At 39.5% G+C, this 17,240-nt stretch overlaps 4 protein-coding genes and 1 long non-coding RNA gene across 7 annotated transcripts; 3 read left to right on the forward strand and 2 right to left on the reverse strand.

The window, feature by feature from the left end:
* Window positions 1-2,695: 2,695 nt before the first annotated feature.
* Window positions 2,696-6,947, reverse strand: LOC120359977. Of its 2 annotated transcripts, none has more exons than XM_039459475.1 (9): window positions 6,329-6,947; window positions 5,899-6,060; window positions 5,603-5,635; window positions 5,064-5,210; window positions 4,654-4,686; window positions 4,440-4,562; window positions 4,013-4,075; window positions 3,611-3,819; window positions 2,696-2,835 (listed from the first exon to the last, which is right to left on the reverse strand). In XM_039459475.1, the coding sequence occupies exons 1-9, from the start codon at window positions 6,576-6,578 to the stop codon at window positions 2,827-2,829; spliced, it is 1,029 nt and encodes a 342-aa protein (XP_039315409.1). In that variant the 5' UTR covers window positions 6,579-6,947; the 3' UTR covers window positions 2,696-2,826. The 2 variants fall into 2 exon arrangements, with proteins under 2 accessions (XP_039315409.1, XP_039315408.1); XM_039459474.1 differs by having other exon boundaries at window positions 4,654-4,689.
* Window positions 5,049-6,427, forward strand: LOC120359978. 2 transcript variants are annotated; one of them, XR_005576682.1, is made up of 3 exons: window positions 5,049-5,296; window positions 5,901-6,085; window positions 6,309-6,427. It is a non-coding gene; the product is annotated as an uncharacterized LOC120359978 (long non-coding RNA). The 2 variants fall into 2 exon arrangements; XR_005576683.1 differs by lacking the exon at window positions 5,049-5,296 and adding an exon at window positions 5,371-5,484.
* Window positions 6,948-7,125: 178 nt separating the features above from the next.
* On the forward strand, window positions 7,126-9,210 carry LOC113005475. Its single transcript, XM_039459470.1, has 2 exons — window positions 7,126-9,030; window positions 9,095-9,210. Exon 1 carries the CDS (start codon window positions 7,345-7,347, stop codon window positions 8,494-8,496), a length of 1,152 nt encoding a protein of 383 aa, XP_039315404.1. The 5' UTR covers window positions 7,126-7,344; the 3' UTR covers window positions 8,497-9,030; window positions 9,095-9,210.
* A 1,861-nt stretch (window positions 9,211-11,071) lies between these two features.
* On the forward strand, window positions 11,072-14,021 carry LOC120359975. The gene is made up of 2 exons (XM_039459472.1): window positions 11,072-12,984; window positions 13,078-14,021. Exon 1 carries the CDS (start codon window positions 11,072-11,074, stop codon window positions 11,870-11,872), a length of 801 nt encoding a protein of 266 aa, XP_039315406.1. The 3' UTR covers window positions 11,873-12,984; window positions 13,078-14,021.
* Window positions 13,440-14,693, reverse strand: LOC120359976. The gene is made up of 3 exons (XM_039459473.1): window positions 14,590-14,693; window positions 14,331-14,493; window positions 13,440-14,229 (listed from the first exon to the last, which is right to left on the reverse strand). The coding sequence occupies exon 3, from the start codon at window positions 13,972-13,974 to the stop codon at window positions 13,453-13,455; it is 522 nt and encodes a 173-aa protein (XP_039315407.1). The 5' UTR covers window positions 13,975-14,229; window positions 14,331-14,493; window positions 14,590-14,693; the 3' UTR covers window positions 13,440-13,452.
* Window positions 14,694-17,240: the final 2,547 nt, after the last annotated feature.

Consider the following 17,240-nt stretch of genomic DNA (forward strand, 5'->3'; position numbering starts at 1 on the left):
CCGAGCAGCGCTGCGTGAGCTTTTGAGCTCTGTATTGCTCTGTATGGCGTCGAGTTACATGCATGTGTCCGCACACACGCCCGCGTGTCGGTATAGTCAGTGCGTCTTTAGATGTATTACATCATCCTTGTAACTCTGCTGTATCACTAATGTTATCAGTATTAATACATCAACTTTCTGGTTAACAGTTAACAACGCGTACTATATTAATTACGACCAGAAATATTTCCCGGGCATTATAGCCCACAACCGTTTAAAGTCACTAGATCTATAAAGTAAGGTTCAATGCACACAGGACGCGTCAACGCGTTACGAGTGGCGAGGTAGCCAATCATTTTAAGCTTTTATGACAAGAAATAAGAAAGCGAAAGAATGATTGGCTATTCGCCACGCGTAACGCGTTGACGCGTGTTGTGTGCATTGAGCATAACGCAATTGTCCACCATTTTGGTTCCATAACGTGGCAATTTCAAATGACACTTTTATATGAATTAATATTACAAAGAAGGAAAAACAAATAAATACCAAAAATATAATATAAAATATATTTTATTTGTTTTTATCACATATAGTCTTATTTTTTCCGTAACATTTATAATTTATCACCGATTTTTTCATTGCGACACTACGACTAGAAGAAGAAATAGCTTTGATAATGTTATCACAGTTTGTTTTTAAAACAAAATGTATACGTGAAACTTAGAACATATAATACTGGAAGGATCATAGTCTCTTGAAAGTGTTGTTGAATAGATTGACAGAGATAGATAGATGATGATACTAGTTTGTAATGCGCATGACCAGGGAAGCGCAAATAAATTATAGCACAAAACGGTATATGTACCCTAACAGCACAAAGTCGACTTTAAGTCGACTATGAGTCGGCCATAACTGCTAGACGTCTGGAAAATGGACGTCCGTAAGTCGACTTTAGACGACTTAAAGACGTCTATAAGTCATACAATGTCCCACTTTAATCGACAACTATAAGTCGACTTTTAAAGACGTCTTTAAGTCATACATTTGGAGACAACTATAAGTCGACTATAGTTAGTCATCATACAGACATTCTATGCAGTTGTAAAGGAAGAAATATTGAAATCGGGAAAATATGTTATAAGACATTTTTCACTTGTTTGATTCGTTTTATTTAAAAAAAAAAGAAAATTGTTATAATATATAAAGCGAATGCAACTGTTTATATCTGTGTATGTGCATTGTGCGCATTTGTTTAAGTTTGTGTGTGTGTATATGTATATCACAATAACTCATTGTATACAATATTATCTTGCTTAATATTAATATTATATACAAATGCATTTGTTAAGAATAATAATAATAACAATTTTAATAAAAACTTTTAACTATTCTATATTCATGGATGTCACATAAAACAAAAACTTTATCCACATTCATATCTATATAGTCAAAATGTAATTTCATCAACTTTCTTAATGCTAAATAAAGAAATAAATATTCCTCTTATTTAAATAAAACAATCTTAATATGAAAATAACTTTTTTTCAATCTTTGTACTCGTAATAAAATTATTATCTTGCGTTTAAACTTCTCTCTCTTTTTTTTTTACCAAACATATAGCATTACATATATCACATATTCCAGCATAATCATGCATATGAATGCCAAGTTTCCTTTTTAACTAGATCAAGTTAACCATTACATTTTTTTATTAGCAATGAGTTTTACGAATCAATCGTTATCACATCACACATTTCTTTTACTCATATAAAAAATGCAATGACTACTTCATACATATATTTTGAAAGCCAATACATAAAACAAAATTATTATAAATTAAAAGTATGAAAATTTAAAAAAAAAAGAAAATTTATACAAATACGCGCATGTGTGTATGTGAGAGTATCATCGTACGGACATTACGATTATCTAAAACAAAATTTGGCGTCGTGACATTTACTTGAATCCTTTTGAATAATGCTCATATACTTCTTTCTATTTTGTCAATGGCTATTTCTGCAAGATGATCGCATAACATAAAATGGCTTAACACGCCAATGATATTTAAATAGTTTGTATGATGGACTAGCTTCAATTATACCACTTAAATAAGAATGACATCTTTGACAAGTCTTCGTATATTTAGGCATATACTGTAGGAAGATCATAATACGGATATTAACTTTTCCAATTTTTCTTTCATTGTAACTTTGTTATTAAAATTTGTTATTTTTCTACTGCCTTACATAAAGTTCGATTTGAAACATATAAATCACTCTGAATTAAAAAAAATATATATCAAAAAATCTATATCATAACGTTGAGCATATGACAAAGATATAAGATAAATTTTTCAAAGTATTGCTTGTATGATGTAAAACCTTTTATTTGTATATATAAACTAACGATCGGATATATTGATTTTATTACTAATTGTTAGGCATTATTATCGATATTTATGCGCGTACAAACAGGATAATTACGATTCAATAATCGTTTAGAAATTGTTATGTATCCATAAGATCGATCTACAGCATAGATGTTACAAATTAAGACTATCACTGGATTTCCTTGATATTTTAAAAACCAGTGCCGCGTCACGTAATTATAATGTTAACGGTTCCATTCCTTTTTGAAACGACAAGACACGATACAAAACATGTTTCGCAAAGTTTCTCATGGAAGACTTCCAGTAAATGTTTATTAATCAGTAAATAACTTTGTTTTACTGATTAATAAACATTTTATTATTATTAATCGTACTTCTTATCCTGTCACCTGAGCGACGGAGCCATTCTTGCATGGTAGCTTCTAATTCTGCACGGGTTGAAGCTGGTGACCGTTTCATCACAGAATCTGAAATACATATAAATAAAATTATAAAGCTATGTTCCGAAATTAACTGTAATCAATACTGAAAACGTTGTTTGAACTCTATCGGAACTCTAATGTTAAAAAGAGATGAAATAATGTTGTCAGTACTGGAAAGTTAATTTTGAAATAGGAAATCTTGTTATAGGAAAATAGGAATAATGGAATAAATGTTACCGATTATTAGTTTGGACAAGGATGTGGATTTAAAACCTACACCACTCTTTTGGCCTGTCCATGATATTTGGGTCCCTATTTCGTTACACATTATATGTGATAAAATGTTTCTAATAAATTGTTTATCTGTCGAACCTCCGATTCGACATATCATGTGTTCCTGTAATATAATTACAAAAATGTACACGAATAGAATATTATGATTGAAAAAAAACATGTTAGTGCGAAAATGAAATACACGTGTTTTTAAACATATTCAGACAACTAATAGTATTAATTTAGTATTCACCAACCATACATTTTTGAAATCAATTTTATTCAATTTTGCGACTTAGAAATATTTATTTGTATTTTGTTATATTTTTATATGAAATTTTTTTCAAATATTGAATATAAAATTATCAAATTTAATACATACAAGTAATAAAAAGTTTTTGATAATATATAATAAATGTGACAAAATTTATAAAATTATAAAAAAGCGAGTTAATTTCTGGGAAATTAGAACAGCAACTTAACAGGCAGTACAATTATCAACATTAAAAACAATATTTTATAAATATTATAATATGAATAGACTTACGAATTGTTTTCTCATGTTCGCATCCACTTTCAATTGATTGTCGCATTCGAAAAATTGCTGAAGCGTCATCAGCGGGAACGACGGTAATAATTCTTGTCCTACAACCTCGTCACCTCGTCCTGCATTCGGCTCTTTTAGCAGCGCTTCGATTTTATACAATTGTCGTGACAATTTTTTTAATTCCTTTTGGACATAATCTCTGCATTCGCCTGTAACAATATTACAAAATTGTAAGAATTAAAATTGTTAATATTTTAATAAAGTGACTGTTAATAAAATGACTGTATAAAATAATCATAAAATATTAATACAATATAAAAATATAAGTAATATAAAAACATTAAAAGAACAAAAACTATTAACAAATTAATAATGTATTTCTGTAGGAAGTTATATATTTACCACAACAGTTATTATGATTCCTCGTTTGATTTTCTTTATCTAACTGCAGTGAACCAGGTAATTCTGAAAATCAAATATATATATATATATATATATATATATATATATATAATAAAAAAATATATATTATGTTGAACTATGTTTGCAAATTTCTTTGTTTCATAACAATGTTTTTCTTATCAAAATCATTTTTTATTATTATTAAATGATGACTTTTACTTGCATTAAAGAATAAATAAGATTTCGTGATAATAGCTTTTATGCAGCACTTACGAAGCAATACTGTATACTAGATTAATAAAACTTAGAAATAAATTTATTATTTTTTTAAGAAACTATGATTTTAAGAAATCGTAATAACGTTTTACATTTTAATATTAACATTATACACATTTATATTTAAATTATTGATACTGTGTATGTATACCTTGTATGTCAGATAGGTAACATTCATCGTGCCATTCTTGATGACGCTCCATCATTGCAGGCTTGGTTTTCCCAAAATTAGCTGACGAGATGCCGGACAATTTTTTAGATTTGTGTTGCTTTTCCACAAAAATTTAAATAAAGTTACAAATAGGATTTCCAAGTGAATATATATACACATAGCTGTATTACTCAAGTCAAATAATTTTTCATACCGTTCAAATCATTGATCCGTTTCGGAGTAGAGTCTACTGCAAAACAAACAAAATTATACACAATTGATAGCAATGATGATTGTTATAATTAGAAAAAAAATGACCAATCGCAGTCAAATTTAAAGAGAATATTTGACTGTAATTTATCAATTCTTATTGCTTATGACTTATAATACTAACTAATAGCTTACTGTAGAAAGCAGTGTTGCTAGATCTACCGTTTTTTCACCGTATTAATTATAATAATAATAACTTTTTCTAAATATAAGTTTTATGTCTTACATGAAACTTCTGAAATTTATAATCTACCGCTTTAAATTTCAAATCAACCGCTTTTTAGACGTGATACCTACTGGTCAATTTCTCAATCACCTGACAACACAGGTAAAAAAGCCTTTACATAAACTTACAAGTCTTTTCGTAGTTGGATGAGAATGTAGCACGCTTATTCATTTGCGATTGTGATGCCTTGGTTAAACTACCTTCGCATCGTTGCTTTGATTTAATGTACGAACATTTTGGTAGGGATATCGTGGAAATTGTTTTTGGTGTATTTTCTGCAAAAATTAAAATAAAATTAAGAATAGTATCATCAATAAAAATATATGATTAATTCATGCAAAACAATACCTATTGTATTATTGTAAGTGTTTATAGTTACATTTTCAAATAATAATTTGGTAATTATGTAGAATATCCCTACCACCTCCGATTTTGATAAAATTAGACTCATTCGACGCGTTTTTGCCTGAAATGAACAAATCTGGCAGAAAAAGTGTCGGATTTCCTCGCAAACCGAGATATCACGCACTAAAGTTGACAACTTTTAAGGTTAGGATATCTGTCACACCGACTAGATGTAACTAATTTTATTAAAATCAGAGGTGGTGGGGGTATTTTACAAAATTACCAGTGTTTTTGATATGGATGATTGTAAATGATGTTTTACCTTTACGTTGTTGGGAAATTGGCGGCATATTACCTGTAATACAGAAATTGATATATATAATGATCGGAAAAATAAAAAACCACTTTACATATAAAACTAGTTTGCTTCATAAAGATTCAAAAAATATTTGTTATAAATGACAGCTCATAAGATATTTCAATTAAAAGATATCTTATGATATGTTAGTTATACTACGAACATTCTTTAAATCTGTATGAAGCAAATTGTTTTTTTGCATTAATGTAAATTGCAAATATATGTATCACAAATAAATAGTAGTTTCTTTTTAAACTTACAGGAACTGGCATCAGAAGTGTCAGACTCATCGGAGGAGAGTTTTCTAGTTTTTTTCGACCGTTTGGATGGTTCATCAAATGCAGCACGCATAGCATCAGTATCAGCATCCGATGAGATATCCGCTGATTTCTTCTCGATTTTCCGAGCTTCTTGAAAAGAATCTGTCAAACATAATGTAACACATATGTATGTTTAATGCAAAACATTATTTTAAACCACACATATTTTTAAAGTAGCATTTTTTTGCAAATCATAATGCAGAAACGTATAAATCTGTCAAATTTAATAATCTAATAAAATTCAAATACTATGCGCATGCAAAACTTCATGCCTGATTTATCATTAAAAATCATTATATATTTAGCATGAATTTATATGCACTTATTTAATATAATATTTATTGTTCTAGATACATAAAGTGTAACTCACCAAATGGGCCAATCAACTGTTTGTATGGAGTTAAACTCCATGTATCGTTGGACTGTATTTCCTTTGATATTGCTGTGGTGACAGTGATACCTTTCGGTGGCCACCAAATCACTGAATCGCTTTCGAAGACCCATGAGTCGGGTACAACAGAGCACCACTCGTCGCCAATAATAACGTACCACACCTTTACAAATAACATTTTTAGAGCAGCATCAATACGTTCATTATCTGTACTTCTTATAACATGCATATTTTAATACAATAATATGAAAATAATGTGAAAATAGTATATAATGTTACAAAGATCAAGCTGTTATTGAATTTTCTATCGAAATAATTATAATTTTAATAATAACGTATGTACAATATATATAATATTTTACTTTTGTTTTTAATTGAAATTAAAATTTGTGATGTAATAAGGGAAATACGAGGTATGTTGAATCATTTTCAAAATTCATTTGGAATGCTTTATTTTTTATTAAAGAAACTGGCCACATTTGTAAGGCCGATAAGCCTGTAACAACATATATACCTAAATTTCCTGAATCACAAGGATAATTAGGTAACGTTGAAATATTTGTAAACTTTTGACCAATAATTGTTGGAATTTCACGATAATAACTAATAACCTAACCAATATTCGAAATGCAAACAATGCTTGTGATATTGTTTTCCTCGATGTAGCAGCAGTTATTATATTTTTTTGTTGTTGTCAAGACAAACGAAGAAAATTTTATTTGACCATGTGCGTTACAGCCCGGGGGTTGAGCTACCTACCGGGCGCGTCTCCGGGTGGCGGATAGGAGAACGGCCGGAGGGGCCCGAGTCCCCCAGGGGATAAAATCCTGCGTGGGATTAGGGTACCTCCGGTCAGTGGCGGTTATAACTGGTCTTCCAGGTGTAAAACCCTGCGTGGGGTCAGGAAGGCCGCTACCGCGGACCAGCTCCCTAAGCCAAGCTGTAAGCTATCGTGGCGATGGCTGCGTGGCACTGAGGGAGCAGTGTCTTGAACGATGCCTCTGGGGCACCAGGCGACACCCCAGAGTAATAGCCTTACCCACGCATGCGGGGCTCTGTGTGGGCGGACCTGTCGTTCCCTAGCTACTCGTGGGAACTACATGGATTTCGAAAAATTAAAAGACGTAGTGACGGAGATGGAGGGCTCGCAGTGCGAGACCTTCAGTGCGGAGGCAGCGGAGGGGGTTGCGGACGGGGCCCATCTGGGCTCTAGAGGCGCCACCGCCGTCGGCTCCGGCACACAGACGGAGACGGTGGGTGCGGATGGGGCCCTTTCGGGCTCCGGAGGCGCCACCGCCGCCGTCTTAGAGAAAAGCTCCGCGCCAGCGGCGGGCCCTCTTGGCAAGAGGAACCGCTCCGGTGCGGAGAAAAGGAGGGCCAAACGAGAACGAGAGAGGGCTCAGTGCGGGACCTCCTCGGGCATCGTGGCCCCCCCAGTAGCTACGCCGAGGGAGAAGGAGGGGCACGCCAGCGGCAAACGCCGGAAGAGCCCCACGGACACTCCCCCTTCGGCGGAAGGACCCGCTAAGAAACATAGGGCTCAACGCACTGGGACCTATGCCGAGGCGGTGGACCCTTTAACAAGGGTTATCATCCCCGAGGGTTATCCCGAGGAGGAAATCACCGCTGAGCGGCTGGCTCTCCTGAAGCTGGCCGTCAGCAGGGCAATCAGTGGGATCCGAGAAGGGCCCATACCATGCTTCCGTCGTACCTTCCTTAGGGGAGGGGCCGCGGTAATTTTAGGCAGGGATGAGGCGTCCCTAGTCTGGCTCGCTGACCAGATGGGGAGCATCTCTCCCTGGGAAAACGCCAAGCTCAAGGTGGTGGGCCCGGAGGTGCTTCAAAGGCAGCACAGGGCCGTGGTCTGGGTCCCGGGGGCTCCCGATGAACCGGCCGCGGTCCTGGAGCGGCTGGAGAGGCAGAATCCTGGGCTCAGCACCGGGAGCTGGAAAATCATGGCTGAGAACGTAGGGGCTACCAGGGATGGTAGGAACCTGGTTCTCAGGATTCCAGAATCCAGCGTCCTCAAGCTGAAGGCGCTGGACTTTAAGCCCTACCTTGGGCTCGACCAAGTCACCTTCAAGGTGAGCGGGGCCCAAGGCGGGGATAGGGAAGGCGAGAAGCGGCCCCCTATGGACGAATCGTAAAGTTCGATCGTCCCGGGGTGACCTTTACTCAAATTAACTTGCACCACAGCAAAGGGGCCTCGGCGATTCTGTCGAGGAAACAAGCTGCGGCGCACACAGCCATCTCACTGATACAAGAGCCTTGGCTTGTCCGGGGCCGTATCAATGGCGTGGCAGCATGCGGGAGGTTATTTAAGCCTCCAACAGCCGAAAAGCCCAGAGCCTGCGTAGTAGTGAAGGGCGTTGACGCTCGACTAATCCCGCATTTATGTTCCAGAGATGTGGTGGCGGTCGAGCTCGATGTCGCCGATTCCCTGGGAAGCAGGAGGAGGGTGGTGGTGTGCTCCGCGTATTTTCCCCATGACGAGGGGGCCCCACCGCCGCCGGAACAGGTGACCAGACTGGTAGAGTACTGCCAGAGTGAGCGGCTTCCCCTGATAGTGGGTTGCGATGCTAACTCGCACCACACGGTCTGGGGTAGCACGGATACCAACGATAGAGGTAGGAGGCTGTTAGAATTTCTAGCGTCGACGGATCTGGAGATTCTCAACAGAGGTAACGAGCCCACCTTTTGCACGGCGGTGAGGAAAGAGGTTCTCGACCTTACTGTCTGTTCTAGGTGTATATCGAGGGACGTGGTCGGATGGAGGGTCTCGCGTGAACCTTCACTGTCAGACCATAGGCAAATCACCTTCAAGCTGGCCTGGGCTAGAGGTGAAGTGACGACGTTCAGGGACCCCAAAAGGACCGATTGGGACTCCTATCGGGCGGACCTGAAATGCCATCTCGAGGGCTTCCCAAGGAGGCACGGGACCGAGGAGGAACTGGAGCTCTGCGTGGATCATCTGCAGAGGGCTCTGGTGGAGAGCTATGAAAGGAACTGCCCAGAAAGGGCGAGTAAGAATTCCAAGGGCAACTCCTGGTGGAGTCCCAAGCTGCAGGAGCTCAGAAGTGCGGCTCGGAGGGCCTGGAATAGGGCCAGGAACACGGGCCGCCAGTCGGACTGGGAACTTCACAGAAGGGCCCAGAAAGACTATAGAGACTCCGTGGTAAGGGCAAAGAAAAAGAGCTGGAAAGAGTTCTGCGAGTCGGTTGAGGGCGTGCCCGAGACCGCAAGACTATGCAGGATCCTAGCCAGAAACCCAGACGCCGTCCTGGACTACATTAGTCTCCCTGATGGGATAATGGTGACCGGAGAGCGATGTCTGGTGCACCTGCTGGAGACCAGCTTTCCGGGCTTTCGCAGAGAGCACGGTGAACTGTTCGCCCATGATGCGGTGAGCTCGCGCAGGGCTCGCAAGGCGGACTGGGGATTAGCGGCCAGCATTGTCAAGCCCGGAAAAGTGAGATGGGCGATAAACTCCTTCAAACCCTTTAAGTCGGCGGGACCAGATCAAGTATTTCCGGCTCTTCTACAGGAGGGGCTGGAGCTGGTCGTGGGACCTCTGACAAGGACTTTGAGGGCATGTTTGGCTCTGGGCCATACGCCTAGCGCATGGAAACTAGCAAGAGTGGTATTCATCCCAAAAGCGGGAAGAGTGAGCTACTCCTCTGCTAAAGACTTCAGACCGATAAGTCTGACCTCGTTTCTCCTGAAGACTTTGGAGAAACTGGTCGACGCGTATGTAAGGGACGTCGTTCTCCTGCGGCGTCCCTTGCACTGCGCGCAGCACGCGTACCGCATGGGCTACTCCACGGAGACGGCTCTTCATGCGACTGTGTCGTTTATCGAGGGGCAACTGGAGAGGAGCGGTTACGCGGTGGGCACCTTCTTAGACATAGAGGGTGCTTTTAACAACACCCCGCACAAGGCGGTGTGTGAAAAAGCGTTGCACAGGGGTGTGCCGGAGAAACTCGTAGAGTGGATCCGGGGCATGCTAGGGCGGAGAGTTGTAGCCTCGTTGGGAACAACGAGGGTCAGTGGATGGGTGGAGAGGGGGTGCCCCCAGGGCGGGGTACTCTCTCCACTGCTATGGTGCCTGGTGGTGGATGGGCTGCTTGAGGGACTGAGTGAGAGGGGCTTCTTCGTGCAGGGCTACGCTGACGACGTGGCTCTAGTGCGAGGACCTTTTCTCGGGCCCCTCCTGGAGCTCATGCAGGACGCACTGGGAACAGTAGAGCGGTGGTGCAGGGGGACCGGTTTGTCAGTGAATCCGCTGAAAACGGGGCTCGTTGTTTTCACTCGCAAATACAAGGTGGGCACTATAAAGGGGCCCATCTTTGAAGGTACAAGGCTGGCCCCAGCCGAATCAGTGAAATATCTGGGAGTGATCCTAGATAAGAAGCTGTCCTGGAGGGAGCACCTTGAAAGCCGCTGTAAGAGTCTGTGCTCCTACTTCTGGATGTGCAGGAGAATTGTGGGCCAGACGTGGGGGCTGAAGCCCAGGATGGTCTGTTGGATCTACACTGCAATACTTCGACCCAGGCTCACCTACGCAGCAGTTGTGTGGTGGCCTAGGGCGCGGAAGAAAGCGGCGGTGATGGCGCTCGACCACATCAGGGCTCTGATTTTACGAGGGGCCCTGGGTGCAATGCGAACCACGCCGGTGGCAGCCATGGGCATCTTGCTCGGGATCGAACCACTTCACAGGTGGTGATGGAAGCGGCGGCGATCGCCGCACACCGACTAGCCTGTGAACTGAAGTGGAAAGAGGGGACTGCGCATACTAAGTTCCCCAGCGGCATGCTGACCGACTCCATCTTCGGAATGAGGCAGGATAGGATGCCAGCAGTTCGGGCCCTGGACAGGCGCTTTAAAGTGCAGGTCACAGGGCTCGCGGACGAGATTGAACCCGGAGCATCGGTTCAGGCCTGGGACGGGGACGTCTGGTTCACAGATGGCTCCAAGACGGGCACGAGCTCCGGTGCGGGCATTGTTTGCCGACAGAGGAGGGTGGCAGAGAGCCTGCCCCTGGATGGGTACGCCACGGTTTTCCAGACGGAGATCGTGGCAATCCTAAGATGTGCCCAACTGGCCCTGGAAGTGAAGGAGACGGTTGGGCGCGTGAGAATATGTTCGGACAGTCAAGCTGCCATCAAGGCACTTGAAGCCCCGATCTACACCTCGCGGCTGGTCTGGGACTGCAGAAATGCACTGGAGAAGCTGGCAAAGGACAAAGAAGTTATCGTGACCTGGGTCCCCGGTCACTCGAGGATTGAGGGCAATGAAGAGGCCGACCGGCTCGCCAGAGCCGCATCAAGAATGGAGGTGTTCGGGCCGGGACCGGTGCTGGGGGTCCCTTTCTGCCTTGGCAGGGAGAGGCTTCGGGCCTGGCTGCGGAACGAGCACCTCGAGTCTTGGAAAAATGAGCTGGGGGCAGGCCGGAGCTCTACTGGGGGATACACCCAGCGAGGGCCTAGTCCGGGACATAAGGTCCTTGAGCAGAAGGGACGCTAGGCTAGCGGTGCAAATACTGACTGGCCATGGAGCCCTTAATTACCACATGCACAGGCTGGGCCGTTCCGATACGACTGAGTGTAGGGCCTGTGGGGAGGAAGAGGAGACAAGTCTCCACATTCTTTGCGACTGCCCGGCCTACGCGGGGCTAAGACTAAAACTACTAGGCTCGGCTTTTCCCGAGCCAGGGCAGATTAGTAGGCTACCTATGAGGGACCTGAGCCTCTTCTGGAGGGAATCGGGGCTCCCATAGGCGGCAAACGACTGGAGGGTGACACAATGGGCATCAGCCTGCGTGTCGTTGGCGGATCTTCGATTCGAGGACCGCCCCCTCTGACTCCATTATTATTATTATTATTATTATGTGCGTTACAGCAACCTAATGGTAAATTATCATTGATCTTTTTCTGCAGCTGAGGATACTGCTGATTATAAAACCGCTGATTTTCTGCAGGAAATAACGATTGTTCATTTAACCTGTTACAAATTTGTTGTAACGGTTTATCAAATTTTCTGAGAAGTTTTTTTTAGAGTGAAAAGATAGTTTTCAAATGGGAAAGCACTAAAAGAATCTAGGAGTCCCAATCTTTTTGCATCAGCAGGTAAATGTATTACAGTATGCATGTTATAAGTAACATTTTGTGGTCCATACAGAATGCTCATGTTTTGAACGAAATATACCAAAAGATCATGTGCATATTCGTTATTCTTTTCATAATCGTCAATGCTACATAAAATTCTCATCGCACAATTTAAGGCATTAAAATGTAGATATTTTTCATTAGGCAGCACATTTCTAAGAACCAGCGGTCCTAAATATAGAAGAAAAGTGCGATGTTGAGTCGCTTTCCATCTGTGAAAATCATCCAAATCAAAATATTTTCGAGCGAATTCTGTTGGAATACATTTTGACACAGTTTTCAGTGCATCAGACAAAACATTAAGATGACCTTGCATCACTCTGGAAATTTTTGATCTGTCTAGCCACAATTTCAGAAGTTGCTTGTTTATACCGAGACAAGAATTATGCATGTAGCCTACAGGAAAATGACTCACCATTGGAACTGAAATCACTTCAAATGGCGATAAAACACCTTGAAGGTGATGTTCAGGTTGCGATCTGTTAATAAAATCAATATCGGTTCGGAGTGGAGCATTAGTATCTAAAAAAGTCATTCGCCTATTTATTGTTTCGCCCGTTACAGTGCATTTCCCACAGGCAAAGTGTCCATTGTGCGATTTTGTGCAAGTAACATATGCTCGAGCTGGAGCATCACAAATGACAGCACGGATATTGATTTGCCGGGGCTGTTCGTTGAAAAAGAATCCATTGTTTTTTAAATTTAAATATTCATTCACAAATGGTTGAAGAAATTCGCATAAAGGAGCTTTTTGGTAACCATGATAAACACCGATGACGAATGGTGCAAATGGCAAATCAGAAATCCTGCCTAAAATCGCCCAAAGCTGACTCTTTGAGCTTTTCGAAATTGGTAAGCCATCAATATTTATGCCCAAATGAATTATATCCCGATAATTAAAAGCATGAGGAAAGCGACTACCAATTGATGTAAGCGCTTTTAATAAGCCGTAGTGACCTTTGGAAAGAGTTCTAATATTATGAGCCTGGATATACCTGGTCTTGGGGTATTCAAAAGTGTTCGTGCATCCCGAGGTAAATCATTATGCCCATGTCTTGACAGAATTTGTAATAATGATGTTAATGCATTTTGATTAATTTGAAATTCATTTGCCCATTTACACAGTTCACCTGCCAAAGGCAAATGCATATTTTCCGGATGCGGGTTAATTTGAAATTCGTCATCACTGACGATGCTTGTGTCGTATGATGAAACACTATTAGAATTGTATGTGTCAGAGTGACTAATATCTGATGAAGCATCATTGACCTGCATCATATTTGATTGATCTTCAATCTCATCAAATTCTAAAGCCAATGAACATGATGGACCACCAATTGGATTATCGTCAACATTTGGAAGTACAGCCGGCTGAGAAGCTACTTCACGATCCAAATTGTAAGAAAGTAAAGTTCGCCGGTTTTGTTGACGTTTCGACAAATTAAAAAATTTTTTGGGCATTTTCAGAGACAATAAATAATCTTAATAAACGTACAAAACCTACAAAATTAGCCTCTGACTTTATTATTTTAAGTATGAAATAACACGCCCTTAATTAAAATTAAAATGAATTGTATTACAGAAAGTACACACCATTTATAGTTAACTCGGCACCGACTCGACACCGTCACGTGCTCCGGTTTCCCAATACACACGTTTGTTATTTTACTCCGATTTGTCTCTCTCTCTCTCTCTCTCTCTTTCTCGTTCACAGTACTGAAAATGAAAGCAATTGAATTAACACTGCAGTATTGTACTTTCACAAAAGACGATTGGCTTAATAAATATATAGATTAGCTTTAATATACGATTCTTACACACGAACCAAACTCGGCACCGACTCGACACCGCCACGTGCTCCGGTTTCTCAATATGGCACACGTATACTCCGGTTTCCCAATATGGCACACGTATACTCCGGTTTCCCAATATGGCACACGTATACTCCGGTTTATCTCTCTCTCTCTCTCGTTCACAATACTGAAAATAGAAGCAATTAAATTAACACTGCAGTATTCTAGTTTTACAAGAGACAACTTAATATAAATTAGCTTTAATATACTATTTAATTCTTACACACGAACTGAAATCGGTGCCGGCGAGCAACAGCACACAGAGAGTGAGTCTGTTTCTCTTTTACTCCGGAAACGATGAGCTTCGAGCACGCGCAATGCGCCGATGGATTGGAGCAATCGCGCGTAACTCTCTCGGCACTGAACGGTGGCGTCATCGGCCGACCGATTTTATTTGTCGTTTACAAATATAATCTTGCACTGTTAATTTAGCAAATGCTAAAAGTAATTAACTTATAATTAACTTTTATAGTTGCAATTTTAAAATGTTTTTTTCAAGACGTCTTAAAGTCGACATTTGAAAGACGTCTGCAGACGTCTGTTCAAAGTCGACTTACAGTCGACTCTGAAAACCTGACTTAGAAAAGTCGACTTATAGTCGACATATGGACGGTTGTGCTGTTAGGGTATAAAGGTCAATAAAAAACTAATTTATGATAAAAAAAATATTGAAATAGAAAAGTGACAAATTATAATTTATATTAACTGAATAAAAACGCATTCAAATGTGAATAATAATTTGTTTGTTTATTTATTGGTTATCGAACAGTACAAGTTTTGTATATTTGTGCCTGATACAATTATCTTTTTCGCAAAGTTGCTTACTCGTATGATGAATTCGAATCTTTAAATATTGTTTAATAATTAATCTAATCATTTCTGTTCTGTGATTAAAAAACAGATCTTGTAAATAATTAAACTTACATGTGATATGTAGATGCCTGATCTCATTCCTTACAAATGTAGCAATACATTATTGTCACAATTTCGTAAAATAGTATTCAATTCTTCCAAAGGGGTTTTTTGATTACGCGTCCTGAACTCAATACAACTCAATACTTACAAAGTTCAATTGAAGGTTAGCTTAGATGCCTTGGATGGCAACCGTGCACGCATCTGTATGGAGCATGCGCATTACAAGTTAGGGCCATCATCTCTCCATCCTTGTCAATCTACTCTCGGACAATCAAATGCACGGGGCTGATAGGGCTATGCTCCTTCCAGTACTATATGTTCTAAGACGTGAAACAAATATTTTTAGTTTATATATAATATTATGACATACAGGAATAAAATCCGTCGAATACATTTGTAAACATTTATTGACTAATTCTATAGGTTTTAACTTATTAGATAATAAATCAGTCTCATATTGCCGAAATAATATTTCGCATTTATATATGATATTATACACATCCATAGTAGGAAAATATAATACATTTTTCTTATATTCTCTTAATTTGATGAAAAGACTTAAATTATTATTATTGACATCATTCGAATTTGTATCAGTATTTACAAGTGCATTAAAACATGTAGTACAGTGCTTTGCATTGATGCCTGGGGTATCGATTTTAGGGACCACGTTTCTTTCTTAATTATTTTTATGTTCATGACTGAATGCTGCGGTGATCATTGACAGAAGCATTTGGTCATGAACGTAAAAATAACTAAGAAAGAAACGTGGTCCTTAAAATCTGTACCCCAGGCATCAATGCAACGCACTGTACAATGTTTGTAATTTTTTTTAATTTTATGTAATAATGCACCCGTTAAATAATACAATGCAGTTTGCATTTCATTATTTAAAGGTTCATTTCGCATTAGTGGAGTGTGTAGTTCTTCATCCCAATCATCCTATATTTCATTCTCAATGCTCTCGAGAGATTGTATGTCTCTAGACTTATTTTTATTTTCCAATAGTTTTATTTCTGTACAATATTGTACAAGATGATCGGTATCAACAGCAGAATAATTACCACGATTAATGTTTGCCTGAAATTGTGACAGAGAAACAAGACGCAATGATTGTTTAAATTCTCGTGCGTCTGGTACAGATGTTCGCCCACGTATTGTCGAGAATAAATTTTCTAACGCATCCTGAGTAAACCTGCCTAATAATAAATATTTAAAATTTTGTTTGTTTAGATATTCATGTTGTATATCGAGAGCAGTTTGTGTACAATGTACTAAACCGCTTTGGAATGGTTTTCACTTTTCATTTCCAACTACTGTTATTCCATAAACAATTTCATTAAATTCTTTTAAAAAAGTGATATTTTCTGTGTATATATTTTCCTGAAAATGGGATAGCGCAAGTTTCTTATAACGACTAGTCATAAGCTTAAACCATTTGTGTATTGTGCTTATAAACTACGCTGTAGTTTTATGCACGTAATCAATATTTTTTCTATCTATGTGATATAATATGGCTGCAGCAACGTTGTTGTTTAATAATCCTACACTTAAGGCAACGTTCATTTTATCGAAGTGAGAAGGATTTATTGATTTTTCTTTTAAGTGTGGACACAGTTTTAAAGTATCTTTTTGGTCTAGCATATATACCTCGCGAATAGGTTTGATAGAGACTTCGTTTTGCGGTAAGTTATACTTTTTCACTATTGTTTCATCTAAATAAAAGGTATTACCTGCAGTTAATGCGCATGCAGTATTTTTAAAAACATGAACTGAATCTAGTGTAATAAATAGTTTATCTGCATTGTTACATGGATATTGAATGTTATTTTTTATCTGACTAAATTTACCAGCTGTAATATTAAAAAGTCTCCACCAACTCCTATTTTGCGCTCCCATATTCGAAAGTACTACCTTAATAATTAATCCAATATTGTGTGCTTTTTCAATAAATGTTAA

This window comes from Solenopsis invicta, unplaced genomic scaffold (assembly GCF_016802725.1).
Source record: "Solenopsis invicta isolate M01_SB unplaced genomic scaffold, UNIL_Sinv_3.0 scaffold_510, whole genome shotgun sequence".
NCBI classification, from domain to species: domain Eukaryota; kingdom Metazoa; phylum Arthropoda; class Insecta; order Hymenoptera; family Formicidae; genus Solenopsis; species Solenopsis invicta.